At 51.2% G+C, this 15,886-nt stretch overlaps 1 protein-coding gene across 6 annotated transcripts in view; it reads left to right on the top strand.

Moving 5' to 3' along the window:
* The first annotated feature begins 4,501 nt into the window (after nt 1–4,501).
* Nucleotides 4,502–15,886, top strand: part of LOC147882389 (nucleic acid binding / zinc ion binding protein) — a 30,465-nt gene continuing 19,080 nt past the window's right edge. For 4 of the 6 annotated variants that reach the window (XM_087400761.1, XM_087400759.1, XM_087400760.1 and 1 more), the window contains exons 1-2: nt 4,502–4,795; nt 4,922–4,986. In XM_087400761.1, coding sequence (XP_087256887.1) covers nt 4,679–4,795; nt 4,922–4,986 — 182 coding nt within the window. In that variant the 5' untranslated portion in view covers nt 4,502–4,678. The other 2 variants (XM_087400762.1, XM_087400764.1) reach the window with 2 other exon arrangements.

The raw sequence follows: 15,886 nt of genomic DNA, 5'->3' as shown, positions 1-15,886 counted from the left end.
CATAACGACCTCCATTAATCGCTGCCTTTAGTGGAGTTCGGTTCAGAAGATAGTAGAAAGAACTAGGTAGTTCTTCCATCGATTCGACTTGACAGGACAAATGTCTTTGAAGTTACGAGCGAGGAGCTTGGCCCAATCCATTTTCGGGTTCAGAAGGACCTTGAGAATCTAGGTCGCTGCTGCTAATTTTGCTGCCACTTGCTTTATGTTGATCACTCCCAGCCCCCCTTCACTCTCTGGACACATGCATAGATCGGACATAAATCCCATCTTACCTTGGATATTCGGTTGTAGCCTCCCCACAGAAAAGACCTGCATTTAGCAAACGATGAGATTATCAAGACCCGCTTGACTAGGATGCCAGCAGGACAAGTAGAAGATGGTTATGGGGTAAAGGCAATGATTGAGTACCATCCTTCTTCCTGCTAGGTTGGATTGAAATCCTCTCTAGTTATCCATTTTTTAGCTAAACCTGTTAAGTACCCATTCCCATCTCTCCTTCATTGACAGATCAAAACCCATGGGTATGCCTAATAGTATGAAAATAGTACCTTTTTGAATCAACTGACAACCCAGATGCTCCAACTCATCTTGAGTTTTCTTGCTACCCGTGCAATACCCTATTTTACTATGGTTGATGAGTGAGCTAGAGGATATACAATAGATGTTCAGGCATTCCATGACTTCGCTCACGTCATGAATAGTGTTCCTAGGCATTAGGTTGGTGTCATCTACAAACTGCTGTATCACCATCTGTTTACCATTGGGCAACTCAATTCCTTTTAAGGATCCCTCATCAGTCTTTTCTATCAGTAGCCAACCCAACGAGTCAGCAGCAATAGCGTACAGTAGTGGGGCAATGGGACAACATTGCCTAATTGATCGTCTCAGCTGAAAGGTTGAGGAGATCTTGCCATTAATGCAGACCCTGGCCGTTCCGTTGGACAGCAATAGCTTAATCGTAGTGGCAATGAAATTAGGTCCTAGACCCATGCCTGTCAAGGATTGCAGAAGGAAGGTCCAATCAAGCCTATCATATGCTTTATCAAAGTCTCTTTTAATGAAGAAGAAGTCTTGTTTTGATTTATTGGCGTGCTCACATGCTTCCCAAACATTGACAATAGCCTCAAGGAGGTGACTTCAATTTATGAATCCCTTCTATTCTTGAAGGATCGATCTGTCCATCTTGTTTTGAATCCTGATTGCTAAAGCCTTGGTAAAAAGCTACAATTAAGCATTGTCAGAGGTCTCCAGTTCTTTATAAGATCTTTTCTTCCATCTTTTGGGATAAGTTTAACTATCTCACTGTTTAAGTGTTCAGGGAGAGAGGAAGTGGAGATACTTTCCTGCCAAACTTCAAGTAGTTTGGGGCCTATCCAATCCCAAAGACCTTGTAGAATTCTATAGGTAAGCTATCCTCTCTGGGGGTTTTGCCATCTTTCATTGATAGCATTGTGAATTCTTCCAAGGTAAGAGGCGCTTCCAAGCTCTGATGATCGAGCCCAGTGAGGCTTGGCATCTAGCTCTTGCCTGCATAACACTATTATCTACCTACATCATTTGTGAAAGAATATTCTTAAAGTGATAAGAAATGTACTCTCTGTTCTCGGTCTCCGATTGAGCCTAAACGTTTTCTCTGATTTCTAGGAGTGGGATTTCCTCTGCCATTCTCTTCCTGCGTATAATCTTGAAAGTCTCCTTTGTTGGCCTATCCAGCTTGCCAGCCCACCACCTTCTGGTGTATAATTTGGCTGATGAGTATCTTAAGCTTTCAAATCTGGCTAGATCACTCTGCGCGAGATAGGGTTTGACCTACGCTTGTGTGTCATAGTCACATGCCTTGGCTTCAAAAGCATCAAACCTTTTCTAAAAATTGAGGATCCTCTGACGCCGGACTTTATTTCTGAGCTTTCTCGCCTGATTAAGTTTTGATGATATTCTTGATCCAAAAGTTAGCCGCAGACTCACCAATGAGTCTAGGAGCATTCCATAGCTCCTTCACTTTATTTTGAATAGTCCCTAGCTGGAATAGTCTAGGATCCGCCTTAAACCAAGAAGGAGCACTTTTTTCTGACCCAAAACCACACTGAAGGAGGAGTGGTTTGTGATCAGAAAATGCAAAAGTGGAGAAAACTATGCATTTCAGATTAGAAGTGTCTTGGAGGAGCCCTTGGGAGAGAGAAACTCTATCTAAGCGAGCCTCTCTTCTTGTGTCCCCAATTTGCCAGTTGGACCACGTGAATTCGCCTGATCCTATAGTGTCCACCAAATGAAGAGAATCCTTGAGATCACTCCAAGAGCACCATTCATATCCTCTTAAAGTGTTCCCTTTCCCCAGCCATTGCTTGATTCAACCATATTGAAGTCTCCTAAGAGCATCCTCATTCACTGACTCCTCTTTGGGTTCCTTCTTGGGAGCCAGCAGGATAGGTCCAGGTATCTCTGTATCCATCTCTGACATTCGTCTGGGAGAGCATAGTCAAGTTGTCTACTAGCAGCAGAAATGCAACAAGGTCTATGAAGTCAGGGTCGAAGTAGTCTCTTCCAAAAGAGGGAATAAGGGGCATAGCCACTGTCACATCTTGCATTCAGAACGAGGGATTCTCAATGAGTGTCATATTTGGCAAAGTGTGAGTTGAGTGAGACAAGAATGACGCAGGGAAGGCACCATACACAGGTTTGAGAGGGAGTGGAGGGAGCCTAGATTGCGAGGGACATCGCCGTCATCGTCACCGTCCTCCATCCAACTTTGATTGTTCTTTTTTTTTGTGTGGGATTATTGATACCGATGAAATATGCATGGCTATGATGTGTATATCTTGTTAGATAATAGATGACTTCCAAGGGGAAAAGTGAGGAGTTTGGGAAAATATACTTTGTGAGAGCTTTTGATTCAACATGGCATGCCATGCATGGCACATCCTCTTTATCCCCAGTCTATTCCTATTTTATGACATGTTTTGTCCCCCCATTCACATGATACTTCAATTTTAGATCTTACTAAGGTATTCATGACTTTGGTTGAAGTTGATGATTTGAAGACCAAAGTTACTAGAGATATGTAAGATTTTAAAAAAGGGCATCGCCGCGCAAAGTGCCCTAATTGCCCACATGTGCAACTCTTGGAGAAATCTAACGCTAAGATGGAAGGATCAGATGTTGAGATGTTATTATTAAAGACTCCTCACTTGGGAAAGAATGTTAGAAGATATGGCTGTCCTCACTTAAAAGAATCAAATGTTGAGATGTAATTATTAACAACTCCTCACTTGGAAAAGCTAGAAGAAAGAATGTTGAAAGATATGGCTGTCCTCCCCCTATACAACCCGATATATCTTCAAACTAAAGGGAGTCATTTGATGACTTTTATGGTCCATCACTACCCTACACAAATAAGGTTGTCTAGGTGCCCTTTCGTCTGCTTTGAAAAGTGTAGATGCATATGCTTTGAAAGAGTTGATTTTTACTAAAGAAAGTGTTGATGGAATGGAAGTTTTGATGGCTTATCTCTTAATTATGTGGGTGATACTTTTTATTTTGAAGTCGATAGTGATACCGCCTACCCGCAGATTGATGTAGGAGATGATGCAATAATGCATGGTGATGATGATCTTCACAATATGCTTGTTGCTTGATGTGTTTGTAAAAGATACATGTTCAAGTGACTAGAAAAGAAGAAGCTAGCTGCGACATAGCAAGTTGCAAAGGGTAAGATGAAACGGTTGATGAGCTTGTCAAGAAGCGTGAGGCAATCGATAACATAGAAAAGGCAGTAGGCAACACTGTAGCAACGAGCGGTAGGGAGAAACATCTTGCAAAAAGACAAAATGCAAGTCACGACATTGAAAATAACTAACCTAACTCAAGGAAGCCCTAACATGACATTAGACCTAAACCCAACCAAGCCTAAAACGACATCCCCTTTCCTAAGATGCGCATCCCATTTCCTAAGACTCGATCAAAAAGTTGGCAAAAGGGGATAATCAACTAACTAAAACCGTTCAACAATGCTAATCTATACTATACATAATTGATGTTGTTCTCTCTTTAGAACTTGACTCTCTCCCTATACATGCGTTACATTCAGAAAGCTCCTAGAAAATGAGGTTTTTAAAAAATCGAAGAAATTGCAAGTTGCTTGGCAAGTGGGCAGAGATGCGTGATTGCCATGTGGCAATTTAGTTGTGCACAAGGACCAGAGTAGAGAAGTTGGTCGTGCGCACTGCTACATGACTGCATGCCGTCCACCAAAATTTGAATCGTTGCGAGCCCTTTCACGAATCATCACACTCAAGAGCCTTGACCACTAGGCTAACAAGCCAAGGCTGTTCGAATCTAAGACTATTCCTTCATTTTGTACAACCATTCACCACTTGGGAGGAACTCCACTTGCCTGATACAATGAGAGAATTGGCTGAAATTTTGAACCCGTTTCGAAAAAAATAAAGTCAACCTCCCCCCCCCCCCATACTCACCTACGCGTGGTCTTAACGAGCCCTAGACCGGTGGGCACAGGGTGCAGAGCCGTGGTCGTTGGATGGACTCCACGTGGAATAATTTGAAAGTAGCAATGGTCGGTCTGCTTTTAAATATAATTATTCGAAAAAGACGATGTTCAGTTTGAACCAAAGAGGTCGTGGAAACGAAGAGCTTCAAAGCTGAAGACGAGAATTTGTCCATGGAGTTGGAGTACAAGTTCTCTTTCCCAATCTGGATAGCTTTCAGACGCAAGCTCCCTCCTGATAGCCCTTTCTTTACCCCTGGCAACGTGGAGCGAGAGCTGCTTGCTAAACAGGTCCACGTTTGTATTGGGTTTTTCCTATGCTGCTCAGACGTGCATCACAGCTTCTTCATATATGCGTGTTCATGTCTGATTGTCGGAGCTGCTGACGAAGTTTGAAGGGTGCTTTGTTGATTGTAGGTTGCTTTGGAGATAAGCGAGGAGGAAAAGCTTGAGATCAGTCGTCTGGAGGAGGAGCAGTCCTGGTAATGCACTGCTGTGGGACAGGCGACGATCACTTGATGATTGTTGGTTGGACACAGACAAAAAACAAGCATACACTGCCATGTTTTCATTTGTTAAATCAAAGTGATAATTATTGCAGAAAAAGGCTAACATATTGCAAACAAGCTCCAAAGTAATATCTTCAATAATGCCTACTGTGAAATATCACACTCGCCTCAAGTAAACGTCCTGCCCATTGCCTTTCTTTTGGATAGGCAACATCAAAAGCATGTTGGAGCTAGGTTGGTGATAACGTGTGCCTTGTTGAGAGTCGGAAGTTTCTTTTTGACATTCGTTGTTAATGAAAACAGTTATAGCGGACATGTATATTGCAGCTAGTCTTTTTTGATAGAATTAGAGGCATCGAACAGCATTTGTCATGGAGCAAGACTCTGCATGGCGTCTCAAATAGTTAAGCCAGCAAGATTTTATGCTTATCAGATTACCAAGTCAGTACATGACAAGGGATGGCTGCTACATAAAAGTTTGTCACAGTACAAACGAGCTAGTGGTCTGGTGTGATGCAATAGATGTGGTTTTATGTGACGCTACAATTCTCCTTGAACCTCAGGTACATTGTTTCTATTTTGCTCCCTATGTACAGAGGCTTTTGTAAACTGTCTGCAGCTTTTGATCTTGCCATCAAATGCTTGCTTTGTATCACTTCTACTTGGATGGCTTGCATCTCCATCTGCCAAATGCTTGCTTTGTATCACTTATATCCATATATTGGATTGCTTTCCTCTCCCATGCCATTACTGCTCTCTCTTTTTAAATCTGATTTTTTCCCTATATTCTCTATTTTAAAATCTGATTTTCTTCTTACATTCGGATATATCCCTTATCTTGTTTGCTAGGTTAGTTGCACTTGCTACTGGCCTAGCATTTTATCAGTGGTAGAGTAAAATTTCCCTGGATCTGAGTGTTTCTAGGAGATCTTGGCAACCTTAAACTTTTATTTCAGCTTTCTTTTGCGGCAAAGTCCTTGATCTGCAAGCCCAGATGGAAAAGAGACAGTTAAAGCAGTATATGGCCCTGATGACAGTCATAAGAAGCAGGACAGAGGTCAAGATGGACGCTTCAAGCTTTGAGATGCTTAAACACCTTTGTGGACTTTCATTTTTTATTATTCATAATAACATATTTCTAGTACGATGTTTGAAATTCGAGACTTCTCAGTTTTACAATCCAGCATGTTTCATTGTAGAGCAAGACAGTTTGGCTCTTGAGGAGGCAACATGTGAAGATGACACCCACCATCTAGTGTTGAGGACGTCTGTAGGGATGTTACTTTTTTTTTTTGCCGAAAAAACAGTGCTAGTTATATTACTTCGAGAACAAGATACAAGAGGTCAGCATTGTAGCTGACGGGCTGTGTTCACAAATCGGACGCAGCCCAAAAAGGTAACAAAAAGTAAAGCTCTCTCTCACGGAGGGATAAGGCGAGTGTGAATGAACAGCCATAGAGGTGGTGAGTAGCACCACCGAAGGCCCTGCGAAGTCTGCTCGAAGAAGAGGCCCTGTGTGTCCCAAACCCGGAGGAAGCGTCTCCGCTTCTCCCGACCGGCCCGGGAGTCCCCCTGTATCTGGTCCCACTGGCCTCTGAGGGTATGAATAATCTCGCTCCAAATATCAGTCATGATCTGGGCAGTCGATAAGGATGTGCCACCGAGGATCTGCGCGCAGCGCGAGATTCAAATGTGCCATCCTGCGATGCTGCTAATAATCTCCCAGACTGGCTGCCTCTCCTGAGCTCCTGTATCAGCCTCTGCTAGGTGCTGCGGGATACTCTCGAGCGGCCCCCATGTCCCCTGTGTGATAAGGAATGTGGGGTCTTGCTGACATGCCTCGAATAAGTGATGAAAACCAGGTGCGGTGCTGCACCAACAGAACGCGCCCCAAGTGATCAATCCTAGCTCCGGTGCTGCGCGAGTAAGAATCCCGAAAGTCCACCTCCACACTTCCTGGGCGCGAGTGCAACTCCACAGGCAGTGTTTTGGTGACTCCTCCTCCTCATGACAGATCTGACAACGTCCGTCCTGGCCTATTTGCCGCAACTAGCTCCCCACTGGAAGACCTTTGTGGGCAAGAAGCCACAGGAAGTAGGAGATCTTCCGCGGCCGCCAACTCTCCCACAAGGCCTTCCAGAAGGCCTGCAAAAAGAACCTGGAAATACCCTGTGCATACTAGCTGGGCCGCTGGGTGGGGGGCGGCTCTGCATCCTCCCAAGAACTCGCCTGCCCAATGTCGTGCTGTAGGCAAAGAAAGAGGTCGGCCCCTGACCTGTCACAATCTCTGGCCATCTCCACTCTCCTGGGTCCCAATCAAGCTCTGACAAGGCCCGCCCCTCCCAGAGCCAGAGCCGCCAAAGCTGCAGCTGATCCTGCTCTATGCTAGGATCGGTCCGCCAGACCTTCCCCATGAGGCCTACGACCCGAACCCTCTGCCATGGGAGTAGGGGGTCGATGAGCGCATCCTCTCTCCTGAGTCGTCCATCCCCCATAACCGCGAAGAAGGAAACAGAGGAGTCGTCCATCCGTCCTGCGACCACCAGTGGGATGCCACGGGGGTGAACTGCCCCAGCCAACGGTCATCACCATGCATAAGGATCTGAAGCTCAGGTGGAACCAACCAATCAGCTGGGATCGCGCCGTCGATCTCCGTACGTCTCGCCTGGGCTCCACGGGCACCTCCAGCTGCGTCTGCAAGATCAGCCGTCTCCAAATGTCTGTACGTGTCCCTCCAGACTCGAAGGGACCGGGCTGGCCCCCGCATCCAGCCATCCCACCTGATGTGTGATCTCTCCCCCAACTGAAGGCCCTCGGCATCTCTGACCTGATCATTCCAGATAAGCGGCTGGCGATCGATCTCCTCCTGACAGCTAGGAGGGGACTGAATGAGACTGAGGCGGAGCCGCCTCCAAACCATGAGGAGGCTATGAACGAGTGGGGAGCGGGGCTGAGTGAGCGGGACGGAAGTGAAGATCCGCCTGAGGGACCGAAGCCACTCTCCACCTCGGCGCGGGACACAAGAACCGACCCCCTGCTGAAGTAGCATCTTCCACGTCTGCCCCCCCGGGGTCAAACCGCGGATGACTAGCTTGCCTAACAGGGCCTGACTCTGAAGCTCTGGATCGATGACCCCCAGGCCACCCTCAGCCTGTGGAAGAATGACTGTCTGCCAAGCAACCTTGGCTCTGGTATCTCTGAGGCCATCCTCCCCGGACCAAAGGAAGTTCCGAACCAACCTCCTAAGCTGTGCCACGCTGGATCTCGAGAAACACCAACAGGAAGCCACATACCAAGCCGTGGCTAGGAGAACCTGGTTGACTACCAGGGCACGACCTGCAAGGGAGAGCTTAGCAGTGCTCCAGAAAGCCAGCTTCCGTCGGATGGAATCTAGCACCGGGAGAAACTGCTGAGCTGGCGTGATATCCAGGCCGACCTGAAAACCAAGATATCTAGCTGTCTGTCCTCGCGGAATCCACCTGAAACCCAAAAACCTCCCCCACTGAGAGCTCGCCCCGGGGTCAGTGAGAAAACCAACTGATTTGTTCCAGTTGATTTTCGCACCGGCAGCCGAACAGAAGATCTCTAGGGCCAACCTCACCCTCTCCAGCATCATCTCATCATCCTGGACATACAGTGCTGTGTCATCTGCATACTCCGAGTCCAGGAGCTCCGTGTCCTCCCGGAGAGGGAGGCGAACACCCCTGAGCCCAGTAGATCTCGCCCGAAGGTAGTAAGTCATAGCCTCAGCGAAGAAGAGAAACAGGTAAGGAGCCAGGGGGCAGCCCTGACGCACTGATCTCTCCAGACGAAAACGCTCACCCATCCTGCCGCCAATGATGACCCTGCTAGAAGTTGTCCTGTACAACGCTGAAATACCCTGAATCCATCCTGCTGGGAAACCTAGTCGCTCCAGAGTCCCCTCCAGAAAGGACCAGTCCACTCGATCGTAGGCCTTCTCAAAGTCGAGAAGTAGGATGGCTAGGTGTGACCCACTGTGCTGAGCCCACTCCGCTCTGCCTTTGAGAAGGTGAAGACATTATCCAGGATACTGCGATCCTGGACAAAGCCTGCCTGAGTGTCATGAATGAGGTCTGGAAGTAGAGGCCGAACTCTGGCGCTGATCATCTTGGCAAGGATTTTGTAAGCAGTGGTAAGTAGGGTGATCGGGCGCCACTGACGGATCTCCTGTCTATCTCCTCCCTTCGGGATGAGGCAAATTAGTCCCGAGGAGAGGCTCTCTGGCATATGACCGCTGCTGAAAATCCTCTGAAGAGCTGCTAGGAGGGGCTGATGGATCTGATCCCAGAAGGAGGTGAAGAATGCCCGGGATAGCCCATCCTCGCCCGAGCATTTCTGCCCGTCGATGGCCATCAAGGCCTCCAACATCTCGTCCGTAGTGAACGGTGCCAACAACGTCGCTTGCATGCTGGGCTGGACCAGGGATGGAATGTGCCTCCACACCTCCTCCCGGGAGCGTCGAGTGCGAGGGGCAAGCGGCTCTTGCTGGAAAAGAGTCCTATAGAAGTCGGTAGCCAACCCCAAGACCTCACCTGGATCCGTAACAATGTGCCCCTCTGCTGTCCTGAGACTCCGGAGCTGATCACTTGCTGCTCTCTGGCCATGCGTCCTGAAGAACTCCCTGCTCATCCGGTCACCCTTCCGAGCCTAGAAGGAGAGGGAGGTGTGATAGGAAAACTCTGACCGGTGCTGGAGGGTCTCCTCAAGAAGGGCTCTGGCTCGAAGGGCCTGGATCCGAAGCTCCTCCGAGCTCGGGGCTGCCTGCTGGAGTCGCTGAATGGAGGCGAGGTCCCTCCGAAGAGCTCTCTCTGTGCCCCACCACTCCTGTCGAACGTGTAGGGCTGCGAGCTGGCAAATCTGGCTGGACTCCTGCAAAGCCTGCGCCACCGAATCAACCAGGGCCACGCACTCGCCCCAATCTCTATCCCATAGACTGTAGATACTGCTGCGCACGTCCACCCTCGAGAAAATGGAGTCGGGAATCCGGCAGGAACGGGGGGGAAGGGCCTGGGCTGCCGAGTCTAATGATAGGAGCACAGGCGCATGGTCGGAAAGTGTCGTCCCTGGAACTATACCCGCCTGACCGCCTCTGCTAATGGCCCAATCACTAACATAAAATCTATCCAGCCTCTCCAGGAGTCTGCCTCCTTCCCTGCGGAAGCCCCACGAGAAGTCCAGGCTCCCGTGCCAATGCCGGAAGGACGGGTCTCTCCAACTGTCCCTACCTCCTGTCGCGAAGATGAAAGAGTCCCAAGCAGACTGCTCTGCCTGAGCCATACCTGTAAACTCCGGACCTCTGCCCTGCTGGTCCTCCAAGGTCTCCAGATTGTTGAAGTCGCCTCCAACAATCCAGGAATCCATGTCTGGAAGAATCCCTGTAAGTGTCCTCCAGAAGGTGGCTCTGCACCGGAGGTCTGTGGGAGCATAAATGTTGAGGATTCCTATTTTGGAACCCTCCAGTTCCAGGCCTATCCAAAGGGCCCGGCCTGGGATCAACGTGCCATGACCGAAAACTCCTTGGGCTAACTGCTCGCACACGGAAGTACAGACACCTCCACTCCTCCCCTGTGCGCCGATCGAGGGCTCCCAATAAGTGTGGGAACGTCCAGGGAGAACCTTCCCGCAGCTACGAGAATGAGCCGCAGAAAGCTTGTGCTCCTGGAGCAGAAGTACATCCAAACGACCAATCACTGCTGGCTGAAGTTCCTGTCGCAAAATGAGCTTCCTGGGACCACAGGTGCCAGAAGAGTGAAACCTGTTCACATTCCAGGAGACGAGGTGTAGGCTCATGGTGAGGAATGGGAGGCCGCGAACAACGCGGTCGAAGTCGATGAAGAAGCTGACATTTCGGAGTGGAGGCGCTGTCGCTTATGAGAAGGTTTGGAGGGGGAGGCGGGGTCGTCCTGCCCGTTCTTCAATACCTTCAACAAAGGCGAGAGGCCTTTGGTGCCATGAGCAAATGCTTTCTCGAGCCAACTCGAGATCTCTGAAGTAGTCATCCCGTAGAAGGCTCGGAGTTTCTGAGGGGACCAGGCTCTGACATCCTGGGGGAGGGGCCATGACAGGGGAGGCCTGAGGATCACAATCAGTCGGAAGCGTTTGGCGGCGCAACGCCACCGCAGGCGTACATCGCCCTCGGACCACTGAGTCTCGAGAAGCTGCCCATCGGACGGGCCTATCCAAGAGCAAACCTGAGCGTGCGTTTGCTCTCTGAGAGCCTCCCAGACCGAGTCGTCTGTCCAGGTCTCGGTGCCGTCGCTGAGGAACGTGAAAGCAAAGCTAGGAGCATCCCTAGGGGCCAAGGCGGCAATCTTCCCATCCGCCCCTTTGCGGAGCAGGAAGATACTGATGTCGAGACAAGCCGTAAGGTCCCGAGGTCGGCCACATCCAAGTAGTCCCAGGGGCCAGATCTGTAAAAGTCTCGAGGAAGCTCTCTCTCCTGAAGCTGAGACCCATCAGAGTCTGCCACTGAGGGGCTAGCAGACAGGGAAGCCTGCTCCAGTGGTGGTGTAGACTCAGGGTGTCCTGCCAGTGGAGGGGGGGGGGGAGGAGGCTAGGGGGTAGGCGACTCAGACTCCACGGAGGCGACTAGCGGAGGAGGTGGAGGGGAAACGGGGGCTGCCCTCGGCTGGGAAGCCGTCGGTGCAGCTAACTCTGCAGGAGAGTGGAGAGAGACGGGGGGAGGGGGATGGGGATGCATCTGGAACTGGGGCTGAGGAGGAGGAGGAGACTGAGGAGGAAGAGGCGGGGGCTGAAGCTGCGGGTCGGGAGAAGGGGGGTGAAACTGGGGACGGGGTTGGGACTGAGTGGAAAGGGGCGGGGGAGCGGAAGAGAGGGGGATCTGAGGCTGTGAAGGGCGGGCTACCGTCGAAGAAGAAGCTCTCCCAGGTCCCTGGGGCGGCTGCCTGTCAGGTCTCTGAGGTGTTGCTACAGGAAGGGTAGCCTCTGCCTCCTTGCCTTTATCCGAAATCTTCTTGTTCTTTCCTCTTTTCCTTCTAACCTCAGTCCAACCGCCCACTAACTCTTGGCCGGACTCCGGCTGCCTCGGCTCCTCCTGACGTGGCTGTCCGGAGGGGGGGGCGGGGGCGGAGGGGGCGGGGGCGGGGGAGGCCGAGAAGAGCTGGCGAAACGTGGACAAACAGCCGCCAAGTGCCCAAAGCCGTGGCACCTCAGGCACTGGCCTGGTTGTCTGGTGACTACCATGCTTTGGGTGATGCTGCCGGCATCTGTCACGATCTCGATCACTGCAGGGAGAGTCGCAGGATCCGCCACAGCCACACGGACTCGGGGGGCTCCTGCCGTAGTCACCGCGTCAGCGAAAGTGTCATGCATAACCCAGCCAAAATGGGAGCCCAGGTCCCTGACAATCGGCTGCAGCTCAGCAGCAAGACTTGGAAAAACTAGCGTCACTAGATGGCGAGGTATACGGAACCGAACATCAAAATCCGCTGCGCTGAATCCACGGTACCACGAGACTATCATGATAATCTTTCCATCTACCGACGTGGGGGAACCAGCAATCAGGTTGCTCGCAGCTTTCTCATTGGAGAGTTTGAGCCAGAAGATGCCCCTTCCCATAAGGGCCACCTCCTCAATATGGCCATCCTCTAGCATGAGAGTGGACTGGAGCCAGTCCCTAATGGTTGATCTGGAGGGAGAGTGTCCAATGACTCTGCCGTAAACAGAGGTATGGGCAAAGTCATTGGCAACCTCCTGAACCCGAGATGATTGTTGCTCTGTCAAGATAACGCGGTAGGCATCTGGAGAGGGAGGGGCCGACTGGGCCTCCGGTTCCGGGCAGGGAGCCGCCATACCGCCAAGACAAACTGCGAGCTTCCGATGAAGAAAGGCTGCCACCCAAAAAAGGGGGGGATAGAAGCGGGAGGGTGGAGCCTGGGTGTGAAGAGGACGGTTGCGGAGGCGGAAGGCGGGGAGAATGGAGGGCGGAGGACGGAGGAGGCGAAGTGGAAGGCCGGGAGGCGGAGGTGACGCGGGGTGGGGGAGTGGGGACGGAGAGCGAGTGAAGTGAGGAGGAGGCGGGAGCGGGGGGAAGGCGGGGCGGGGCGGGAGGTGGTGGGGTGGAGGGCGGGGCGGAAGGGCGGGGCGGAGCGGAGTGAGGGGGCGGGAGGTTCGGGGGCGGGAGGGCGGGGTGAAGGGTGCGGGGAGGAGCGGAGGGCGGAAGGGAGCGGGGGGTGGTGTGGCGAGGGGCGGGGAGGTGAAGCGGGGGGCGGGGGAGGAGCGGAATGGGGGCGAGGGGGCGGGTGAAGCGAGGGGGCGGGGAGGGTGAGGCGGAGCGACGAGGGGGGGGGGTGAGGTGAAGCGAGGGGGGGGGGCGGCGTGAGTCGAGGTGAGGCGGAGGGGGGGCGAGGGGGAAGGGAGCGGAGAGGTGAGATGAGGTGGAGAGGCGAGGGGGGGGCGGAGGGGGCGAGGGGGGGTGAGAGAGGAGGCGAGGGGCGTGGCGAGGCGAGGTGAGGCGGCGGGTGAGGGGGGGGTGAGGGCGGAGAGGCAGGGGTGGGGGTGGTCGAGGCGAGGAGGAGGAGGAGCTAGGGGGGGGAGGTAGAGCTAGCGGGGGGGGGAGGGGAGGCTCGCAGGAGCGTCGCTTACAAATCGTAGGGATGTTACTGAAACACCCCCAACCAGGTCTGACCTCGATAGGGTGTAGCCCTTTAAGCAAGAATTATATACTAATCAAACATACAGGAAGAAACCTCTTAGGGTTGATGTTGGAAAGGTCACCTCCCCATCTGTAAGCCCCCAAATGAGGACAGCATGGGGGAGGGAGACCTAGGGCAAGATCTGCCCAGAGAAAAGGGAAAGTGGGGCCTGCCACATGGGCAGCACCTCACAGCAAACAGGGCGGGGCTAGCCCAGGGCAAAGGCACACTTGTGGCGAGCGTTGTCGGCAGGCTAATGGCCTGCAACAGGCGCATGAACAGGGCGGGGAGAACAGCAACAGGGTTGGCCAGAAAGGAGGGCTGGTTGGGCTGGTTGGAACCAGCCAACCAGGCCCGGGATGGAGCAGACCAAGGGACTGGGCCCCTGCATGGAATGGAGGGCCAAAGGCCCAGCTTTATAGAGCCCCACAGGTCGGTGGGGGGCACAGAGGAAGTCGGCCAGCAGGTTGGCCACATTGAAGGGCCCAAAAAAGGGCCTGGAATAGAGCCCTCATAGGGGGGGCTGCTGGGTCGGCCAGTAAACCCTCATGGGTCGGTTTTTGGGGCAGGGAGTCAGCCAGCAAGGCAGGGCCTGGAGCCCTATATAAGGGGGCATTTGCAGCCCCATATCACATCCACCAGGGCAGCCTTCATGGAGCTAGTTTGGAGCAGAAGAGCAGCACACTTTGGGCCTACATCAAAGAGGACCAAGGCTGGCTGTGTACTACAGACAGCTTGAAGAAGGGCAGCACAAACCTAGGCTGACACTCAGGGCAGCAAGGTGCAGGGGATCAGACACGGAGACTAAGGTCTACATATGCTCATCAGGGAGCATGTGGACTCAGGGATCTAGGAGTGTCTCAGAGCTAGTAAGACAGCATCTTTTGGTGAGGATAAAGGACCATGGTTTGGTGGGACTTTAGACCTTTGTTGTATTGTGTCCATTGGACGGAAATATTTTGTTGGTCCTATATCTCTTTTGAGCATGGAAGCACATTAAGTAATGAAGTTTGTGATTCCACCCACACCACCACTGTGTGAGCTCCCCCTCTGTTGGTTGATTTCTAACAGTTGAGCTAGCAGCTCACCGCCCAGCTGTAGGGCTGGTATTTCGAGCCACCTAAGGTGTAGACCACCGCAGAGCTTGCCAGCATCAGGGTCAAATCATGTGTCCCATACCACACGACCCTTCCCCTAGCTACAGATCTCTGGCCAACAGGTCTAACATCCACATGAGACATCCAACTCCATATGTTCCAGCACAATCTAATACAAAGTCTAGGGCTTGCATTCATAAGCCTAGCCTAGCTATCTTTAGCAGCTAGCCCTAAATTTGGGCTTCATGCGTAAAGTAGCTTTACTTCCACAAAGGGCTTAAACCCTCAGTTTGATCTTCTAACCCCAAATCAAATCCTAGATCTTAGGTTAGCCTACCCTTGACCCTAGACGGTCTAGTCTTAGCTAGCCGCTAGGTAATTCCATTATGGATATAACAGTTACAGTAGTTTGTTTGAGCTATGCATGATGGAATTTATTGTTTTCAGCCTTATGTGTAAGTACCACTAGATTGAAACTGCAGGGTTTGTTTTGTTCTATTGATTTTGAGCCATCTAGATTTGTGTTTTTTGCCATATTAGTGGAGATAAGAATTTAGTCATGTGAAACTTCTATCCAAAGTTGCAGCCTGTTGATATTGTGATAATTTCTCTATTACTGGCAGTCATATTTGTAGAAGCTCTTGTTTCCAAGATTTTTACTAGATTTGGTCCTTTTAGAGAGACTGATTTATTGACCAAGTGACAGAAATTGTGGAGGTCAATCCAATAATATCAATTACAGAAAAGTGAATGCTTGGTTTCCATGTCCAAGGCTGGAATAGGGCAGCATGAGGCCATAGTTGGGCTGGAAAAAAGGTCGAGTGGGGGCTCAAATAGCCCAAGTATTGGCTGGCTATTACACAGACTGGTCTGCCAGTTTGTAGGGTTTGATTAGATCTCGACTGCTATCTGGTTGGCCAGATCAAGGTAGGTCGACCTGCCTTCTATGTCTGAGTCAGCTAGTTTATGAGACGGGGGTGTTGAAATTGAGGAAGCGAGAGGGGAGTGCACAACCACAATGAGCCAAGCGTACACTCGATTGTTGCAAATCAAGGGAAAAGGGGTATATATATACATGAGTGAAAAAGGGTTGCTCTCTTT

The sequence above is a fragment of the Dipteris shenzhenensis genome, chromosome 29 (assembly GCF_047967505.1).
Source record: "Dipteris shenzhenensis isolate YYH24624 ecotype China chromosome 29, Dip_SZ_1.0, whole genome shotgun sequence".
Taxonomy (NCBI): domain Eukaryota; kingdom Viridiplantae; phylum Streptophyta; class Polypodiopsida; order Gleicheniales; family Dipteridaceae; genus Dipteris; species Dipteris shenzhenensis.
The sequence above is the reverse complement of the archived record's forward strand: the minus strand, read 5'-3'. Positions and strand labels throughout refer to the sequence as shown.